Source organism: Haliotis asinina, chromosome 15 (assembly GCF_037392515.1).
Source record: "Haliotis asinina isolate JCU_RB_2024 chromosome 15, JCU_Hal_asi_v2, whole genome shotgun sequence".
Taxonomy (NCBI): Eukaryota; Metazoa; Mollusca; class Gastropoda; order Lepetellida; family Haliotidae; genus Haliotis; species Haliotis asinina.
In genome coordinates, this window is record NC_090294.1 from 17,178,299 (window position 1) to 17,201,207 (window position 22,909).

Sequence of the window (22,909 nt, forward strand, 5' to 3'; positions counted from 1 at the left end):
AGCTACCATTGTGTAAAAAAAATAATTGTTGTTATAAAGGTTTTATAAGTACATGTATGGCGTTTTGCAAACTTACGCGGAAACATTGGCTTGCAACGCGCTGGCCTGGTCTGGTAACTGCCGAGGATACCTCGACAAATATATACATATAACTCTTTCAACTTACCGTTTTTGTTAATCATAAATATGTTTCCTTTAGCGTCATAATAAAAGCCACACAACTTCGATACTTACACTGATGATATTGAACACGTTACGTCAATACGTCGTGTATAGACTTCGTGTTTATCAGTTGCAGAGTCAGCTTATTTGGTCAAATGCTCCGCGTGATTTTAAGACGGATGTTCTATAAGTGTTCGAATCAGTATTATAGCTCGTGTTCATAAGATAGACATTATCTATCACCAGCGATTCATTGTAGGGATACAGGTGCAATGGCATGTCCCATTCCCCATAAGCGTGATCCCGCACTGAATAGTCAGGAAGCGAAGCACAACCTTCCCCAACGAGTGATTATTTACCTCATCTCGTCATGTGGTGGGCAGGAGTCTGAGAGGCTCTCTGATTGGACGGCTAGTATAAGACCTGCGTTTTCATTGGTTGACCTTAACCCGTGCACGTGAACATGTAGGAATGACATCAGACGGCCTTGACAGTGAATGGTGGGATACCGGCTTTCATACATGTTGAGTCGTTCGAGCTGTCATTGGGGAGGTAGCGAGCCACTGGCACACACGTAATTGTACACCGGGAGTCAAACAGGTAAGCACTGTTGAATTGTTTTGTGTCTTTCTAAGATCTCTTTCACATGATGGACAATATCACTCATATCGCCCAGTCGATTGATCAATACTTCCTGGGTGGTTGTTTCAGCTGCCAGTGAAATACGGCGATATCGAACCCATCCACTTTGATGTTTTAGACTGTTGCGGCACACTGGTACGTCACATCCCATTCAAACCTGACACTTTTGTTTCTGGAATGATGCTTGCATATTTCCAATTGACATCCAGTGTGGATTATGTTCATTGTAATTGTTGTATGATAATGAGATGTTGGCGCCGTGGCCTCATATCGCCTGCTGCTAATACGAGCCACGGCTTACCCATGCGTTTATCAGCTGATGCTCTCATGTTCGGGACCGTTTATAACACAGCGAGAAGGGTGAGGGGGGTAAGGAGATCAGCTTGGGCCTGAGTATATATATTGTTACATAACATGGGATTATGGTTACATCATCCCGACTTGTATTGTATTCTATCTCCCCGTCAGGGGCACTGATACTGCAGTGATATAAGGTGAGTATAAATATTGCCGATATGACAGGTTTTATCGCTCGGTTCAAACGCACGACTGGAAAAAGACCCACTTTACGCGGATTCGTTCGTAACATGGACATGAATTTATGTACGTTTCATTTTAATCGTTCCGCTAGATATTCATGAGTGAATATTATGTCAACTACATGGAACCAGATGAATGACAGGGATTTATGGATTAGATGTTATGAAGTTGAACGAAGAGAAGACTGTCACGCAAAATCATTTTCCTGTAAGCTGCATATATGGGAAAGGTTTATGATGTCATTAAATGTCAAATTGAGGAAGCGTCTCGATTTCCGCTGTCATTGTAAACATCGACGCATTTCCGATATATCGTGGTCACCCTCCACTACTAAGGTCATGCAGACCACTCAGACAAGGATCTGCACTGAAAGATACTGTGAGTTGCAGACGTTGAGGATCGTGTATTTGTTTGGTGAAAATAAAATTGCGTAAATCCCATTAAATATCACTATACGGCATTTTCTTCCATTCGTATCAAAAACTTTCAGTCCATAGCAATGTGGTAGCCTCTGTTGAATGTTTCCAATCTAAACTTATCTTTACCTTCTTTTATAGTTTTGGTCAGTATGCTAAACTACAGTTTTCATGATGTCAGTCACTGGATTTTCTAGTCCAGATTCGATTGTCTACAGAACAGGTCTTCAGCAACCCATGCTTGTCATAAAAGGTGACCTTGCTTGTCGTAAGAGGCGACTTACGGGATCGGTTTGTTGGGCTCGCTGACTTGATTGACGCATGTCAACGGTTCCCAATTGCGCAGATCGATGCTCATGCTGCTGATCACTGAATGGCCTGGTCCTGACTAGATTATTATTAGAGTTAACAGTTAAGACTTACCATAGCTCAGCCTGATGACGGGACAAGGATAAGCCCCGAAACGTCGTGAAAATAAACAAAAGATGTTGCTATCCATAAAAAATGGTCCTGTATATTTTTACAGACTCCCGCCGTATTGCTGTGGTATTGCTGTAGTATTGCTGTAGCTGTAATAGTGCGGCGTAGACTCACTCACTCACTCGATTGTTTACAGGCTCAGCACGTATTTATTGAGTCGGAAGATTGCTTAGCGAGGCTGTAACAATAAAAACAGAAACCCAAACTAAACATCTGTGGAACGAGCCAATATCAAAAGTCATTGAAGGGACTCATTTTAACCTGTAAGAAAGTTCAACCGTGACTTTGATTTTACTAGAATATCTACAAAACATACATCTTTACCGTGGATAAGCCAGACACGCCTGTAATAGGACCAGAGGACTGAATTTTAACACTCACTTGAATATGAACTAATAGATTTATATCTCAAAAAAAGGTGAAGGACGGGTTTCACTTAACGTATTGCAGAAACACTTATGTATTGTTGTACAGATGCAACACATATGTATTGTTGTACTGATGCAGCTATCAATTCATCAGTTGCCGAGATCGTATGAAACTGTAATAAGGCAATGAAACCACGTGTTGCATGCTGAAAAGATCCCGACGGTGAAATGGATCATGCGTGCATCAGCTGCTACAGGCATGATGGTAGCGTGCCCGTCCTCGCTAACTGGAGTGTGTCGCTTGACATCGCCAAGCGGATACTCCTGTAGGATTTACTTTCTTATATAAGCGCCACGTAATGGGTATAGAATAAAGTGCACATGAATGCCTGTTTGATTGTTCAAATTACGTCATGAGACAGTATGATACGTTTGGTCTACTGGCACAACTCTCATCCTACTCACGGGCTGTTAGAAGGCCAGACCTATGGTGGGGTCATCTGGCGGTCAGCGGGTTCTGAGACCTGGTATCGGATGTCCGTCTGAACCAAAGGTTCAGTTTCATTGTAATGTAAAGAGAGGTCTGACTGAGAAGTATGTCCCAGACTTACTCTATGGCTGTACTGAAAGCTGAGCTCATGGATGTGTAGTCATTCGATCCCTTTGAGGGGCAAATTTAGATAAGCGGACAGTAGGAACCACACTCGGTTAATTCTTATTTATTTTTTAGAAATTACCATTTACACTATTCATTTATACTTTGTAGAATACGATATCCGGGGTGCGTCGGAATTCTCATGGAAATCAACATATTTATTTATGCTTACGAGATCTACCGAGTGTTCCCCGCAGTATCTGTGTGCTATATTTATCCATTAAATAAACACTTCTGTTTTCAAGTTGATAATGAAAATCTGTTCCTGTTGAGTTAGACTGTCTTCCCCTTTCTGCAATGCTAAAGCCCTAATTGAATCATGTCTAGATTATTTTGGTTCAGGTACTGAATTTCCCTTTTTCAGTTAAAACGGATGTGTCTGTTTCTATCCGAAAATATATATCTTCTGAGTCTGTGAATTAGTCTAAGTTGACGTTTGTATATGTCGCTTTGCTATCCCGAGAGTGTATCATGTCACAATCCATTAACAACCATGTAAATATCTATAAATAAACAAAAAGTGAAATAGAGCAGCTTGGCCATGCATTATTTACAGTGCATGAATGTGTGTTTTAAGCCTGTATTCCATCACCAAAATAAAGACCTTCAGGAAACAAAGGGACCCATATTGAAAAGGGATGCGCGGTTGGGTAGTCTTCTGGTTTAAGCGTTCGCTCGTTACGCCTAAGAACGGTTCAATTTCCTACCTGGGCACACTGAGTCAAGCCTATTTATTGTGTCTCCCGCAGTGATTTTGCAGGAGAGGTGCGGTAGGGGGCCTGGGGGTAGAAAGACTAAACATCACGCTGAAATGCATACGAGGAAAAACACTGATGTGTGTCCTATTACATTGTATTGGGTTTTCGAATTGGAGATATAGTTTTTCTGTTGACACAAATTGGCTCCTATTTATATATGAACTTAATTGTGAATGTTACAGTAACGAGTCGACTCATCACGGGGTCTAAATTCAAAGTGATGATAATGAAAGAAACATCATAAACTCACTACTCCGGTATCCCGAAGATGGAAAAGAAAAGTGTAATGAAAGAACACCGAATTATACAACTGTTAAAAGTGCTTTATGGTTCAACTTCTTTATTATACAAGGTCACAACGTTTCGATACAGATTCTAGTCTCTTCTTCAGGTGAAGTCACAGATTCTAGTCTCTTCTTCAGGTGAAGTCACAGATTCTAGTCTAGAATCTGTCTCGAAACTTTGTGACCTTGTATAATAAAGAAGTTGAACCATAAAGCACTTTTAGTTTGATTCCTCCAACTTCTAAATGCCTTTGAAACAACTTATACAACTGTTGTATCTGATTATGCAGCGACAGGTATTACTACTAACAACAGGTTCATTACGTGGAATCCATTTTCGAATCCGACATTTTGCTGGAACGTTGCTAATACCGGCGTAAAGTAATACTCGCTCACATCTGAAATTGAGAGTATTTGTTGTTAGTGTCAGAATTCACCGTATTCAGTGATAATGTACAGTGGCGTGCAGACTGTATATTGTGTCTCATTTGTTTCAGAACTGCAAATGTTGGAAATAACGAGCCCTCGAGGCACAGGACACAGGATGCCTGTTGACTTCACTACCTACCTATTGTCGTCCAGCCCCCCAGCGTCCAGTCTTGAGCTGTTGACGTACGCCTTCCATCCAGACGACGGGCACTACGGCCAACCACACGACAAACGCATCGGCCACTCCAACGGGGATCTGTACCACCAGTCAAGACTACCAAGTTTGAGTCAAAGACGGAACAACGCTCCGCTCAAACCTATTATTATCAAACCGGAAGCGAACAGCGATAGCTCCGCACCGAATTCCGGAAGTTCCACACCAACGAGTCCGCGGTCTTCCAGTCCACATTCTCCAGGACGGTTAAAGAAGAAAGTGTCATTCGCAGATCACCAAGGAAAGGCATTAGCTACAGTGAGAGTTATGACAGAGGCATCTGATATGCCTCCAAGGATTCGTCCAGAAATTCTCGCTTCAGTGACACAGGGGGCGTCAGCAGGAGTGACAGAGCAGCCTCCTTTGAAACTTTGTTTCAACCAACCAGCTTCGGACTATTTGGCATTCAGAGACAGGTTGGAGAAAGAGTTTGTGTCTTTGGAAAATGTGATATTAAGGGATTACCGCGTTGGAGGAACCGTGAAGGTTAAAAATATTACCTTTAAGAAAAACATTTTTGTTAGAGTTACATTCGACTCATGGGAGTCTTTCGAGGACACTCAAGCTTCGTACGTCGCCAGCCCGTCCGATCATAGTGTCTACGACACATTTTCGTTTGAGTTCAATGTTCCCACAAATTTTGACATGGGTAAAGTCATAGAATTCGCAGTGTGTTATGAAGCGGATCAGGCACAGTATTGGGACAACAACAGGGGAGACAACTATCATATTGTGTCGGCAGATTACAAAAAGGTACTCGAACCAAAGTTCGTATCTCACAGTGTTTGGCCTGAACATAACTCGAATTGGCCAGAATACGCATGTTGGAATCATGTGGATACCACTACCCCGTACTGGTGAAGCGTTCTCCCCTGTATGTACCAGAACCTTCAAATGCGGCGCCCTAGCAGTGGTGCTTGGACAAGGACAACGGAGAGTCCATTATTCAGGCACTGCTTGTGGGTTTCTAGGACGAACAGCTGCCACAGACTCAGCTGAGATCTCACTGTGCAACGTCTCTCGGCTAAATTTGAAATGGACTTCACACGTGTCTACTTAAGTAGTAAAGTGCTTTGGAATATTTGCGTAACCAAAGAAGGGAATTTTTCATAACTCACTCGCCAGGCAGCTTTGCGATGAAGGGTCACGTGACTTGTGGAAGAATCGTTTTATGTGTAGTTTAGAAAAACTTTCCATCAATTTCCATGTGTATATTTCCATTGGTTTAGACAGCTATAAGTCATCTGTGATATTATTTTTGAATGGCAGAGAGGTTTTAGTACGTTAAACACTGGGAAATACTATATATTGGAATTGGGGGATGGCGTAAAGTTCAGCAGTCAAAGACCTGACCCGATATGTCACGCCTGCATGTTATCACCCCAAATTTACAGGAATAGGATATATTTTACCATTTGTTATTTTTAGATATTTGGGTGTGTGATTATGTAAACCAGTGATCGAGCTCAAGAAGCCTGTTTTAAATATCTGTGATTGTCGAGGATCTTTCATACAAAGAGAACAAATATGTTGTACTCCAAGATGGCGGCTATCCACTTTGTTCTGATTTACTTGACCAACAGACACTCCAGTGGTAAATAGTTTAGCGTTTTAGTTAAGACATATAATTGTGAGGTCACTGGCAGGTGTTTGAATGTTGGAAAGAATATCCATGTATGGGAAGAGGTCTGACCAGTCTGACAGGCGCAAAGTATTCTGCGGAAGTTGCGCCTCGTTCATTCAACTTTCATGAGGGCGGTAGGGTAGCCTAGTGGTTAAAGAGTTCGCTCCTCACGCTGAAAACCCGGTTCGATTCTCCCACCTGGGAACAATGTGTGAAGCCAATTCCTGGTGTTACCGGCCGTGCTATCAATGGAAGATTGCTAGAAGCGGCGTAAAACCCACTTCACTCTCTTGCTTCTAACATTTACCAAATGTTCTGAACATGAAGAGTAAAGGGTCATGAAGATGTATAGGAATGTTATGATGGAACCGTAAGCAGTTGTCACACGAAAAAACATACATGTACCTTGAAATGTTCATCATCCTTTACTCTTTTTGTTTTGAATAATTGCGAGTGAAAACATCGGGTGAAGTACGATGTTTTTTAGTGTTAGCATCCACTAACTTTGCTCAGAGATCGCAGACAATGAACGTCCTTCTGAGTGAAGTTTGTGATTGTAGTACGTGTCTGTCAGTATTAAATTTGAATCCATGTCTCACCATGTCTACGGGTAAAAAAAAACATGCACTTTGTAAGACATTTGAAGGACGTTGGGTAGCCGCCATTTTGTTACTCGGGTTGTATTTCTGACCGAAATGAAGAGATTACAGTATTGAAGCTGTTTGTATCTGTGTTAATACTATTTTATACAAAATGTTCAGTCCTGTTGTATTTAATTGTACATAGAATTTATTTGTTGGACTGAGATCTCCGCGCACAGGTTTGCCTGTGCCGTTTGTTAGGAAACCCTCAGTTTCGATGGTGCTTGAATGCAAGATGAAGTCACGTGACGAGGGCTGATAGCGTGATGGAACGTTAGTCTGGAGCGTGAATGTTGTATAATTGTATGTACTCTGCGTAACGATATTAAACGTGTGGAAGTGTTTGTTTTCGTTTTGAGCATTATTTTACACGATTGTTTAATTTTAGGGATTACTTCCTCCCATGGTTCTTGTCCAGGGTAATTTTGACGAGGACTGCCTCCCTTGGTGCTTGTCTACGGGAGCAGTGTGTCTCCCTGGATAAGGATCATGGCTTCTCAGCCGGATACCAGTTCTCACAAATACCTGCTTTACTTCGGGATTTCCTCCCACACGAAGCTGATATGCCGTGATATAGTTGAAATACTGTTTAAAGCGGATGTTAAACCAACTCTCACTCCTTCCTGCCATTGATAATGAGAGCGCCTCCTTGGTGTAGTGGTTGTAGCGTTCGCGGAAGGTCGCGGGTTCGGTCCCCGGCCACGTCAGACGAGAAGACGTAAAATACTGTATTTGCTGGTCCCTACCTGGCGCTCGGTTATAATAGGTACAACAAGGCCTCGTCGGCTCGGAAGCGGTGTACCGTGTTTGAGTTGAGTATCATGCTTAACTGCGGCATGGTATCTTCGCCAGGTGGCAGCAACTCATGCTTGTCGTAAGAGACGACTAACGGGATCGGGTGGTCAGGCTCGCTGACTTGGTTGACACATGTCATCGGTTCCAAATTGAGCAGATTGATGCTCATGTTGTTGGTCACTGGATTGTTTGGTCCAGACGATTATTTACAGACCGCCACCATATAGCTGGAATATTACTGAATGCGGCGTAAAACTAAACTCACTCACTTAGCTAATTAGCACTATAAAACCAGCTTAAGTCTGGGCAAGTACAAGCAGCCACACGTATACACACGTAGTCACATGAGGGACATATTCGAGGTTAAACCCCATTTCCCCTCACTGATGAAATAAAACAGAAAAAAGGCAATAAACCCAAGAAAATGTCCCCAAAGCTGCACATTCACCGATAGTGTGAATGATAACCAAGTGTCTGAAACAGCATCTATAGATGTCTTCCCGATTATGGAGGCAATCAAATGAAGAAAGTGAGGGAGTTAATTTTACGCCGCACTCAGCAATATGGCGGTGGTCTGTACATAATCGAGTCTGGACCAGACAATCCAGTGATCAACAACATGATCATCGATATGCGCAATTGGGAACCGATGACATGTGTCAATCAAGTCAGCGAGCCTGACCACCCGATCCCGCTAGTTGCGCCTTACGACAAGCACAGTCGCCTTTTATGGCAAACATGGGTTGCTGAAGACCTATTCTACCCCGGGACATTTACGGTTCGAAGATACTTAACAAGGATTGGGTACTCATATTATCGCAGTGAACTGTGACTGGCCACCGTTTTAACAGTCATAGGAGAAAACAGAGCTCAGGTCATTTGTGGTTTAGCGTCTTGCTATGAACCCCAAACCTCAGTCAAGCCCTACATGTTGGCTGGTCCACGGTTCTTATTGAATCTGGATGTCGATGGCGTGCCATCGTTCAGTACCAGCACCCGCACACCTGATGGGTGAGGTTAGTGCAGCTGCTGAAATATTACGATACGCACTCACTCCTGGCAGGAAGCGATGATGTTCTAGGCCTAGATTTTCGAAGCTCTCTTAGCGCTCAAATAGTCTAAGTTAATGTTAATGTATGGCACTTACGACTGTCTTAGCGCTAATCTAGGAACTGCACCTGTGATACAGCTGCTGCAACAAGTTCATGCATGGGTGGGCTTGTGGGTGGAACGTCTGCTCGGAGACAAGGTTATACAAGGCTTCAGGAAAATGGTATTTATTGCTACCAGCCTGACGCTCTGTTTAAAAAAGTATCAAATAAGGGCTTGCAAGGTCAAAGTGGGGGATATTCATGTTCATTTTACACACCGGCATGGCATCTCATAAGGGTAGCACTATACCGGCGGAACAAATTGTGCAATCGGAAAGTTCACAAGATCAACAAACATTTAACAAGTAATATTGAAAGTCACACCATTAGATTCAGTGTCACAATAGTCAATACAATATATATAGTCAGACACAATAGTCATGTTTGTGACGTCAGCAGTTTGTGACGTCACAGGCACTATTTACAAAACAGTTTAGGTTCAGAATGGGACTATGCTTACGACACGCGTGCCTAAATGTTTGTATTTCCCGAGCGAGGGTGAGGGATATACCGATGTTTAGGCATGAGTGTGGTAGACATAGTATGTTATGGGCACGAATATGATATTCTGTTTATTACCGGAGTCGTTAAATTGAGGAAAATAAACCCAAATCTACTTTCAAACATGGACTGACTACCCGCCGTCGCAGCATGTAGAACGTCACAGAACAACCGGGACGTCATGACGTCACGTCACCATGACAAAGTGATATTTTGCCCTCTGTACTTTACTGAGAAAGTGTAATCCCATATATGACGCGTTACATTTGACCACTTTGTAAATGACATTGTGTATTCAATGTTGGTACAGTCTTATATCCGACCTTATATGTGTGAGAGGCTGAAAGTGTGTGTATCTTGAATCTTTCTAATGTCGCAGAAAGGTATTTTATCACGAATACTTCTAAAAATATTAAACATGCACATAAAAGAAGTACGACTTCGTTAAAATCACATCTCTTCTCTAGCAACCGCTAAAAGATTTTATATTAGATTTTAATTCCTTAACAACGTTTTTAGTGTTCGCCATCTCAGTAAGTACCTTTAATACAGAAAAACATGCATAAGCTGCAAATCCTTGAACTACGGACTTAGCGTCGATTACCACACAAAACGTTTCGGAAGAAACCCATTTTCTATCGACTGCAAAGGTCAAGGGCGGCGGGAGACTAACGCTGCATCGCGATGTACGTTGACATATCATTGCAGATAGCTGCACCAGACACGTGGCTGCCATTTAAAGATGCACCATAAAGATGCACCACAAAATGGCTTTACACATTGTAACCGTATGGGGAATTGTGCTCTGGCCTTCTTTGCGACAAGTCACTAGATTCACACTCCCACATTCACACGTTCAGACATTTAACACGCACGTAACCATACGGACGTGCATGCACATGCACATACACTATACCACAAAGAGGGGAAGAAAACATACGGTAAGTTAGAAAAGAGCAAATTCACACGCAAGGACCAGACTGTGAACTGCGTGAGTTTAGTTGATGCAACGTTTAGCAATATCACGTCCGTGCACTTCAGGCTTTTGAGTCCATGTGGGGATTCGAACCGGATTTTGGGCGTGACGGGCAAACGCTTTAACCACCGGGTTACCCAATCGCCTTGTGAAATCAGAAAGATACCACACCAGATGAATGAACATTAAAGTAATGTGTAACTCAAACGGTTAGGATTACGATTATGACAGTAAATGCTAAGCGTCGAGTGTGTAACATCAGCAATGCGTAACATGTACTACTTACAAAACAATGTACAGACCCGTGCCAGTTATATTCGGACACTTGACGTAATTTCTATAGACTTACACGTTATTCAGTGTAGCGTAAACTATTTACATGGAGTGTGTTTACGATGGATCTTTGTAAAATTTGACAAAGTAATGTGAAATCATCTCTGTTCTTAGCACATAATTTCACATTAATTTTCCGATCTCTATTTAAACAATGACACCACATCTATCACCTTGCGTATGGATCGAAAATGCACAACCCCTTAGGCTGCCATGTTAAATGAGTTCACGGCACTGTTCATATTTTACTTGAATAAGCAACGGAAAGTTAAACAGAAATTACATGATCGTAGGAAAATGACTCCTCACAAATGAGCAAAGTTTGACTTGGATCTTACGAAATTTAAATCAATGAAATTTATTTATGCTTCACTGATTTAACATGTACACCTATGGAAATAGCGTCAAGTGTCCGAGTATAACTGTCACAGGTCTGTAGATAGAGCAAAGTCTTTCCAGAGACAAGAAACATGAATGAGATCGTTAATCCCATACTTTTAACACTGGCTGAGATCGCTTTATGGGACGGAAGGATCTAGTCCTGGGCCTAGATTTTCGAAGCTCTCTTAGCGCTAAGATAGTCGTAAGTGTCATACATTAACATTATCTTACGACTGTCTTAGCGCTAAGAGAGCTGCGAAAATCTAGGGCCTGGAAGTGAATCGACAAGCTCCCCAAAGCGGCCCTCTCTGCAGCGGGAGGGAGCGAGGTTCAGCGCTCGTGTACGCGTGCGTGAGTGCGCGCGTGCGTGTCTAATTAGAACGGGACACTGGGTATCTGTAGACGGTATGGCGCTCGCAAGCCATGATGAGGGCTATCAGGGAGTAAAGCCCATGAGTGTAGGTGTCTGACACGGATAAAGGACGCAGATATCAACAGTGATATAGACGGGTCCAGGTTAGAATTGCTCTTCATCAAACTGCGCTTGTCGTAAGAGACGATCAACTTTATCGGGAGGACAGGCTGTCTGTTCTGAACGATGTCATCGTATCTCACTTACGAACATTGATGTTCATGCTGTCAGCCACGACATTTCCTGGTCCGGATTCGAGTTTAACTGACAGCTCTAAACGCAGCTTAAATGTTGCCGAGTGCGGCTTAAAACAATAAGAGACGAAACGCCCCCATCGCAAAGCCATTTATGTCTGATTCATGTTCAGAACCATGCGTGTTTACCCGTTGAGTCATATGGAGCTGACCAGGAACTTTCCCACACATTTTGCAGATCATATATAGGTATCCTTCATAGTCTTTGTACATGACTAACAGTTGGGGACCTTGAATCGGTGCGGTTTTCAATGACATTTATCATGGTGACCTCATCTTGTCCCTGGCCAAATTCCGTCAGCATATTGTTGTCCTTCACATTGAGCCTATTGCTACACGTTGACATTATGCATGATTGTGTCATCCTATTGGCCGTCAGCTAGATCAGGTACGAAGCGTACGATCGTCCTGCTGAAAACCCGGGTTCGATTCCTTATTTGGGTGCAGTGTGCTCATATCTGGTTTCTTATTGATGGAATATTGCAAAAAATTAACGCACTCAGTCAAATTAAAGTAATCATCACAAACAAAACTCAAAACAGTTTTGTTGCATACTAAAAATGTTTATTACAAAAGGCTCACTAGGAGAAATTTTAGTGTTTATTTGTCATTTTTGAAATGATAAATATCGATGTAAAATCAATAGCGAAAAACGCTGGTGCGAATATAAAACTGCTTAACAAAAACGTTCGAACATTACTTCCGAGATAACGGTTAAGTGAAACTGTGTTTGATGTTTGTTTGATGTTTTACGCCGCACCCAACAATATTCCAGCTTTAGGGAATGAGCTTAGTTCTACGCCGCGCTCAGCAATATTCCACCTATAGTGAGTGACTTTAGTTTTACGCCACATTCAGCAATATTCCAGATACAGTAAGTAAGTTTAGTTTCACCCAAACTCAGATGCAGCTATGTGGCAACGGTCTGTAAATAATCGAGTTTGGGCTAGACAACCCAGAGGTCAACAGCATGAGCATCGACAAGATTACACGTGTCAACCAAGTCAGCAAGTCTGACAACCCGATTCCGTTGGGCGCCCCTTGCAAAAAGTATGGGCTACTGAAGATCAGTTCTAACCCGGATCTTCAAGGGTTAATTGCTATCAGTGAATGTAAGAAGTCTGTAAATAAACAAAGCTGTGATAAAGCTAGATATGTAAATTCAGTTTAAACACCGGTAGTTAACATGTTAATATGTTAAAGAATATTCACTGACAGCCCTCCCTCTAAACAATACAAAGACGAGAGCTCACAAATTGCTCTTAGCAGAGAAACTGTGGCTGCATTGCAGAGGAATAATTTAGAGTTGAGTAAAAAACAAACCAAACAGTTTAAAATAGTAAACAGCGATATGTAAGCACACGGTTGAATGTGTGTTTGTCTGGGAATGAGAGATGTGAAGTTACGAGTGAATGATAATCTGAAGATTTGGGCAGATTAGTGGTGTTTGAGTTTGTTTCCAGATTTGTTGTTACGTGCTATTCGTGGTTCACAGCTGGAACACATTCCAGCTGTTTTGTATGTCAAGGTGAAGGTCGTAGAGTGTCAAGGTTTGCGGCGCGTCTACGTTCTTGCATTACAATGCTTACACAGGATACAGACTGTTCTAGCTTCTTTACTACAATACCAGTTGGCAACCACGAAACCGAAACTGCTTTATCCTTGATGCCGAAAATTTGAAAAAAAATACCCAAACTATTAGCAATTAAAATGACCTTTCAAAGAGATGAGTTAATGAAAAAATATTTCGATATCAATCTATATACAAGATCGTGTGCTCAGACTAGGTCACTTGGTGAGATATCGATATCGATTAGTGGATTACTGGATCCAGGTTCGATAATTGACAGATCGTTATCATTCAACGACGCCAAGCAACAAACAATACACATTTAAACCAAGTTTACCCCTTCATTATCTGCACGACTGTTACTTGTCTATAAGTGTGAGTGAGTTTGGGGTTTACGCCGCTTTTAGCAATATTCCAGCAATATCACGACAGGGGGACACCAGAAATGGGCTACACACATTGTACCCATGTGGGTAATCAAACCCGGGTCTTCGGCGTGACGAGCGAACGCTTTAACCACTAGGCTCTCCCACCGCCCCATGTCTATACGTGCTCTGACTATGATAACATCATAACTTAACTGATTGAACATTCGTGTGAAATGACCACACTTTGCAACACAGCACGGGTGATACATGCACGACACAACCTGACTACCAACCGTGACTGACAACACTCTTTATCAGTCTATGTTTATGAATTAACGACATCTGTGTAGGATTGGTCAGACCTACACCGAGTTGGCCTGGCCCCGCGTGACAGGTGCGTGATGCGGCGAGCTCCATGATGCGCTCAATTCGGCGCTAGGTCAGCGGAATATTCAGGGTATAGGTAGCATGTACATCAAATATTATAATCCCTTTCGCACCTCCACCGGTAACAATCAAGTAAATAATTATTTCTAACAATGCATGACGTTGAATACGATCTTCAATATCTTTCGTTTGTCATTCGTGTCAACAAGTACATTTCATAACACGATTTGACTGGAGAACGAATTTAGCGTTACAGTTTGTTTTAGATTATATTATATTGCGTGTTTTATTTTTATATAAACGGTTCGGGAATATGTTTACCTGAATTGATACCAAATATTTTCGTTTCTTCAGTTTATACAGATGTGCGTGTATGTGTGTTCGTGCGTGAGCGGGGGCGGTGGGGTAGCCTAGTGATTAAAGCGTTCGCTCGTCACGCCGACGACCCGGGTTCGATTCCCCACATGGGTACAATGTGTGAGGCCCATTTTCTGGTGTCCCGAGCCGTAATATCGCTGGAATATTGCTAAATGCGTAAAATCAAACTCACTCACTCACTTGTGTATGCGCGTGTGTGCACGTGTGTGCACGTGTGTGCACGTGTAAGATGACCGGGATTGTTCGAATTGACCTTCAGTAAAGCATGGTTGTCGTAAGAGGCGACTAACGGGATTTGGGGACGTCATTGCGCAGGTCGATGCTCACACGCACGCACGCGCGAGTGTATGCGGTTACACGTTTGCCCGAACAACATGAGTGAGTGACTGAGTTTTGGTTTTGCGCAGCTTTTAGCATTTTTCAGCAATATCACCGCGGGTGACACCAGAAAATGGGCTTCACACATTGTACCCATGTAGGTAATAGAACCCGGGTCTTCGGCGTGACGAGCGAACGCCTTAACCACTAGGCTACTCGTTCGCAATATGAGGAATCAGTAGGGTACTGTCTTGCCAATTTTCTAACTCTTTGGAGGAATGAATATAGCTTAACGCCTTAACACAATTCAACCAATATCGATCACGCGGGGACACATAAGAAACAGGTTCCACGTGCTGTTTCGATTTTGAGAATCGAAGCATGGTCTGTGACTCGCAACCTTTTTAATATCCACACAACCCCACCGACCTCACTAGACTGAAATGTTCACTCCGTCAACAGGTGCTTGCAACATACAAACAAAAAATATCGTCTTCTCACGCGCTGTAACTGCTCCTTCGAGGTAAAGTCAACAGAGCACGTTCCACCCGCCACCTCATCACGCCTATAAACAAATACCTGATGCAAGCCAAGGTACGTGTGTCAAGGTGAAGGTCACATAGACAGCTGCGGCGGCACCGACGCCTGAGCGATAGGGAGCTTTTATCTGCACCGCTTCCAAGTTCAAGTACTGTGCCGCATTGTGTAAGTGAGGAGCTGTGATTGCGGGGGCATGTGACATTGGGTTTTCGTTGGTTAATAAAGTTCACTGATCATATATTGATGTTCATGCTGAACCTTACTTAAAGATATGTGATAACAGCTGTTTGAAATGTATACTGGACAAAATAAGTTAGGGATCTTAGCATTTCTATGATTGATATTTTATCAGTGTGTCAACGAGTAGACAGATCATTATTTTCAAAATTTACACATATCCCTAAGTAGTTTTGTCCAGTATATTTACGTGCAAATGCCTTTGTGCTGTGATAATGGGGTTTTAATGAACTGTTATTCATGGCGAGGTGTTCATTTCAAGTTTGGATTAGTGAAAACATTAAGTGACATGTCACAATCACAAATATTTGTATTACATATTTTCGTCCACTACGATCGAGTCTTGAGTTCACACATGGGCACAATGTCTCAAGCTATTTAATGCTGTGCAACATTTTGGAGTGACCATTACTGTTTTTAAAAACATGTTTTTAAAGTTTGTTAAAGCAATATCGTACCGTAAACGGTAACGCCACAGGTATATTTGCTATTATCTATTAACAACTATCAGTATTGACACCATGCTCCACCCTTCCCCTTCCAGACCTTGTAGAAACGAAATTCAACTCAGCTTTGGATGTTTTGGCCTAGATTGCTTCAGATCTTTTCTGGGCTCTTTTCTTATTATATTTACGTTTGTGTGAATACATTATATAACTGGGCTAAATGTTTTAGGAATATTGGTATATTTATGACTGATATTTTATCTGTGTGTCAATGAATAAACACATCATGATTCATCGCTTAAAAATGTACAACTATTTTTGTCCGGTATATAATGCACGGGGATGACTTTTTGTCGATAACCAAATGTCTGTCTAGTCCAGCGATTATTTTAACTGTAGCCCTAGATGAAGTAAGTCCAGATCTTTTTCTATCAAATTATTTTTCAGAGACGAAAGATCAGTCCGAGTGCACCAAGACATGAACAACGGTGGGCCCAATGTCCACCGTTATCTTTTGTGGTAGTGGGGGCGGTTCCCTGGCCTAGACTGTTCCACAAAGAAACCACAGGGTCACTGTCAACTTGGCGTCAGTCCTGCTATATACTGATACTGCGTGTCTACTGCGCAGATAGCTGCGTGATATGCAACAGGTGGCCTTTACAAAGGGGCTTTCCGAGTCACAATGAGTGAGTGAGTTTAGTTTTACGCGCGGCGAGGGTCACCAGAAATAGATGTTTGTACCCATGTGGGAAATTGAACCTGGGTATTCGACGTAACGGTTTAACTACTAAGCTACCCACCCGCCACTTGTATTAACAGATGTATGAAAAAAGTGCTAGGTTTGTCAAAAGAAAAAAAATAACTCTGTATGTAAACCGGTCGGTCTGAGATAACATTCTGTCTGTGAGTAGAGTATTCATGTTTAACTCTTGAATGGTACTCAGAGGACTCGCCTACTAGAAACGACTTCAATCCGGACATGTACCTGCAAGCACACACGCGTGTAACTGCATGCACGCATAGACAAGCATTAACCTTGAACGCGACGTTAAACGCTATTTCACTCTCTTTCTCATACACCACCCACCCACCCACACACACACAAACACCACACACAAACGCCACACACCCAGCCACACCCAGCCACCCCCCACCCCACCCCACACACACACACATCTGACCTTGAAATTGCGCCTTTGGCAATGTAATGGACACTCCAAGAGAAGCTCTCCATTTGTAGAAAAATGGCCGTAAAACCTGTGAAGGTTAGAATTGGGCTTCTGCAACCAATGTCAAGTTGCGTAGTTCGATCCTTATGCTGCTGATCACTGCATTCTTGTCTGGTCTTTATTCGAGTATTTACAAACCGACGCAGTATAGCTGCAATACTGCTGAGTGCTTTCAACCAACAAACAAAAAAGCTACATTTGTACAAACAGCAACAAAAATTGAATTTCTTGCGATATCCACTGCAATTATAATTAAATAAAACAATTAAGTCGGTCTAGCTTGTTCAACGAATCTTTAATTTTGTTAAGCAAAATAAAAAGGTGAAATATTTCTCGGGCATCGGCGCGTCACTTTTATTTGTGCGCGTAACAATTTTTTCTTGACATTTAAAAAAAGTAATTTTGACTTTGTCCCGATCTACCATTTGTCCACTATGAAAACGGATGTCTGTAAGAACGAGTGTGACTGATACTACATGTGATAACCTTTCAAAACGGTATTTCTGAGAACAAAAATAAAAATGTCTTCCTCCCTCGTCACTTTCTTGCACATCACAGATTTTAAAAAAGTCCTACTGCCCTCGTCACCTTTGAAAAAAATTGCCCGAGAGACATATACAATTTATGCAGCCTTAAGTCATGCAGACGCCACGAGCCTGCCAGTAAGAAATAACGACACCCCTGCGCTCTGCCCAACTGCAAAGGCAGGACAACCAAACGTTTATCTACGGTAAAGCCACAATACTTTTTAAATTTTTTTTTAGGCCAAGACCGTCACTGCTGTCTGTCAGCATTCCCAGCCTACTTAATAGGTCATCATACCTGCCACGAAGTTACATGCAGTGTGAGATTTATTGCATAAATTATCACTAGCTGTAGTCTCAAGTCTCAAGTGTCTTACCTTACAAGCATAACCACAGACTTTTCACTTTGTTTTTTTTGTGATAATGTGTATATATGTGTTAGCGCAAAACTATTACTCTACACTTTAAATACTTACTCTGTTTATATGGTGTATCGTGTTGCTATAGTTATACTAAGAGAGAGAGAGAGAGAGAGAGAGATGGAGTGGGAGAGAGAAAAACAGAAAGAAAGAAAGAAAGAGGGATGTGTAGTATATTTCATGCTCTGCAGAGGTTTACTGCCAGTTGTGATGCTCCCAGCTGTGAGACAGCTAATTGGGATTAAGCTTGTAAATGAACTTTGTGAACTGGACAATAATTTATTATTCTAAAAGATATTGATGCATATTAAAACACTGAACAAAGTCCAGCTCGGTTTCGGTTTTCCGTTTCTTGGTGAATAACCACATTTCGTTAGGTAAACACATTTTCCAATGTTTGGATGTGTACAGAAATATTTATATTTGCAAATAAATTTATGTCAAGGGTCAGTTAGTGTTGGGCAGTATAATAAAATATGGAATGGATCATAGACAGGTGATGTATATCTGTTACATCTTTCAATTCCGTGATAACGTCCTGTTTCAATGGGCAGCATGTGGTTTGAAGTTCTAAATTAGCTGCACCAGAGTCCATAGCTATAAGGTAATTGTAACAAATACGGTGCTAAGAAATCGAATGCTTATATATTACACAGTAATAACCTTGAACTGTTTAACACTGCTTGACACTGGAAAATGTAAATCAACATTTGAAGAATATGAATTGTACATGACATAATGCATAGTGATATTTAATGTGCCATTATAATATACCATTTTAGTCCAGATTACATAGTTTATATCAGTATGTAATTCTGTCGTTTGCAGATGTACTGATGGGGTGGCTACCTAAATCAAGGTAAATTGTAAAATCTGACTGCAATTACTGTTTAACTATAGCTTATATAAATGTATTTATTAACCATTGACAGTTCTTTTCGATAACCATTGTATGACAGGCCTTCAGCAAGTTCTAATGTCCATCTGACCGCTCCAAATCTTTGATAATTTGTTTCATTACTTCTGTACCTATCGATGTTCTTTATAGAAAGCAATAAATGCTCTTCAACGAACAATGTCCTCTGTGCTAATTAACTAATTAATTAACTATTTCTCGTATGGGTATTCTTCAGCAACAGGGTTGTTCCCACTTTCATTGTAGGCATGGAGAAACACCACCTATTTGCAATGAACCATTAATTAAGGTGTCTCACAAATGGGAGGTCGCACAAATGGGAGAGCACATTTGCAGATGTTACAGCTGATGTTGTTTTCATGGATTTTTACACGACTGAAACATACTTAGAACTGGGTTATTTCACAAATGGGAGGTCGCACAAATGGGAGAGCACATTTGCAGATGTTACAGCTGATGTTATTTTCATGGATTTTTACACGACTGAAACATACTTAGAACTGGGTTATTTCAAAGTATTTTAAAATAAATCTTTGATTTCCCTTGAGTTACAATTCTGCGAGCTTTACCCCAAAACCATGTCACAAAAACACTTATGCAAATAATACATATACCATTCAGAGGATGTGGATTAATATGCTCCAGGTTCGTGACTCTCTAATCAGGTGACTATTGTCGCCAACAGGGCCTCGATGGCCTGATCATGACTCACGTTGGCGACAGTTGGTTCGCAATGATTACAGGGGACGGAGCTATACCACGCTCACATTGACTTTTATTGAGGGCGAAATAATTCACTGTCTCATTTCAAAATTGATGAATTAATTCAATGATGTTGTGTTGGTTTGTTTTCTTTGCAATATTGCAGTTATATGACGGATGTGTGTAAATGTTCGAGTCTGGACCAGACAATCCAGTGATAACGCCCTTCGATCTCAAAGAATCGCTTCTTGGACGATATACATGTACCAGCCAAGTCAGATATCCTTAAAATCACCGCTCATCCTCTCACGGTGTCAGTTGGTTCCTGAAAAAAAATAAACAATTTTTAACTTTATTGTTTTCACATTTCTTTGTCTCAAACGTCTGTTGTGCCCTTAAATGCACAATGGTCTTAAGTGCACAGAGAGCATTAATATTCATCATCTTGTTGCTCAATGGTGCTCCTGTTTCGTAGGATAAAGGGCGCGGATGGCTGGGTTGAGTACGATTCGTACAATGTAATTCCGACGTAAAATAACAATTACTTTTCGTCTTTTTCCCACCGCGTTGAATTCAGGCCTTAATATGTAACGTGAAATACTCCATCTCTTTACACTGTGACTGATCAGTTTAACCCTTCTTCGTGTACATTAATTAAAAGGTGTTTTGTGAGTAAAGCGACTCGGTGTTCATCTTAGATAAATATAGGGACTATTAACTAGTAATCTGAGGTTTCATAAAATTTCATAAAATAGGCTACACAATTAGTGAAATGTGATTATTCAATAATTGTTCTAATTGCTGTATCTATTAATTTCGTCACACAGACTATACATAATCAGTGTATATTATATATCGGTTAGATTGATAGATACGGATGGTCTGAACTACATAGGTTTGTAATTACTGTACTATGCGTGCTTAGCTGATGAGACAGACGGGAACTATTGCCAACACCTGCGTGACAGGTCCATGCTCCCTGTGTGCCTCCGTTGTGTCACTGACGTGGGACTTAATTCTTGCATTTATAAGAAATATATATATTTTCCCGAGGTGAACTGTTTTTAATTGTTGTCATAACGGTTGTACATATAGTGTATTAGTGCAAAAGGAGATGTTGAAATTTAATCACCATATGCCTGAAGCAGATTTCTCTACCAATTTCAACAATTCAATCCTTCCTCTCTACAGCAAGGGACGATGGGACAGCCTGATGGTTAAAGCGTTGACTCGTCGAACGTCGAACACCCGCGTTCGATTCTCTACAGTTTGTATTGCCCATTTCCGGTGTCCCCTACAGTGATAGTGTTTGAATATTGCTTATGGTCGCGTAAAGCCATATTCACTCACTCACTACCGCAAAACTCTCTTATTCTGATTACCGTCTAAAATAAACACAATTAACCAGACTTCTGTTGCAAAGATAGCCAAAATTAATCAAAAGGTTTTAAATACATACCAAGGATTCTTTACATCAGATATTTGTTTTCAGTCATGACGATTTACCAGTGTTATTCATTACACTCCTACCTGTCTAGTGTGACGAATAACTCTGGGGCTAAGTTTATTTAGACTAGCTACAGCCGACATCCGATAATTGCTTCAGACAGCCAAATCGTCGACATGCGGCTAGTAATATAAGGGAGATAACTCTATACTATTGTTGCAACTCTAATGTGGCTCTGGCCAGCACAGCTTGAGGTCGGCAATGAAATAAGCATTCTGAACTTCTTCCGAGCTTGATCTTGATCTTGTTTTTACTTTTGTTTGTTGTATAAACACATTATTTGTATATGTCAGTATGTCACCGAATGATATCTAACATAAGCGTTAAAACATTGCACGTATGTACTTTGTATTTAATACATTTACAATCACCCATGATCCCTTATACGGACCCTAAAATAAATAATATCCAAATCAGCCTATGCAAGCCTTAATGTAGCAGAATGCAGCAGTCTGACATTGACGAAAGTCCCTTGAAGAATTTTTATAGCATTATGTTAAAATAATTTAGCTACTGTCTTTTCGTAAAATATTATCATTTTAGGGACTCGTGTTATTGTAAGTCACCCGTGAAACACATCGAAATAGTTCGGCACTCGCTCAGTGTCGACTAACTGTTCGGAGCTTGAGGCTGGATAGAGAGAGACAGATATGCCTCATTCACAGAGAGCGCACATGTGTATATAAATTCACCAAACAGAAGACGTTTAAGGTGAACCTCTTTCCCTACTCACGCCTCTCCATATATCTGTCATGTCTCACTTTCCGAGCAATGTTTCAAAATTTGATCATATGTTGTTGAAGGCCGCACTCAGTAATATTCCAGCGGTCAGCGGTCTGAAAAATAATCGAGTCTGGACCAGACAATTCAGTGGTCAACAATATGAGCATCGATCTACGTATTTAGGATACAATGACATATGTCAACCAAGTCAGCTAGTCTGACCACCCGTCACCTCATACAAGCATAGGTTGCTGAAGACCTGTTCTTCACGGATAATACACATTACCTGAGATTACAGGTGTAAGGTAAGGACTTCACTTAGCATTATCTATTCACTGGTCAATATAAACGTTTCGGTGGGACCATAGGTCCTGTTAGTCACCTCTTACGACAAGCATGGTTTGCTGAAGACAGTTATAACGGGTTCACGGGTTTATATAGTCTGTCATTCAGACCGTGAAGCAAATATATCCGATTATGTCTCACGGTTTACCGGCTAGGAGGAGGTGCTCCCGGGTTTCTCCATGTGGTCCACAAGTAGTAATCGAAAATACACTCAGATCAATGAAATATCACACGCAGATCACTTCGAGATTTCATCCAACATGAAGCTGACATGTTGTGTTGCA

At 41.4% G+C, this 22,909-nt stretch overlaps 1 protein-coding gene across 2 annotated transcripts in view; it reads left to right on the forward strand.

Moving 5' to 3' along the window:
* Positions 1–595: 595 nt before the first annotated feature.
* The window catches only part of LOC137265987 (protein phosphatase 1 regulatory subunit 3B-like), a 93,834-nt gene continuing 71,520 nt past the window's right edge, over positions 596–22,909 (forward strand). The window contains exons 1-2 of one of the 2 annotated variants that reach the window (XM_067801487.1): positions 596–762; positions 4,803–7,557. In XM_067801487.1, coding sequence (XP_067657588.1) covers positions 4,811–5,809 — 999 coding nt within the window. In that variant the 5' untranslated portion in view covers positions 596–762; positions 4,803–4,810 and the 3' untranslated portion in view covers positions 5,810–7,557. Of the gene's footprint in view, positions 763–4,802; positions 7,558–22,909 lie in introns of those variants that run through there. The other variant, XM_067801486.1, reaches the window with a different exon arrangement.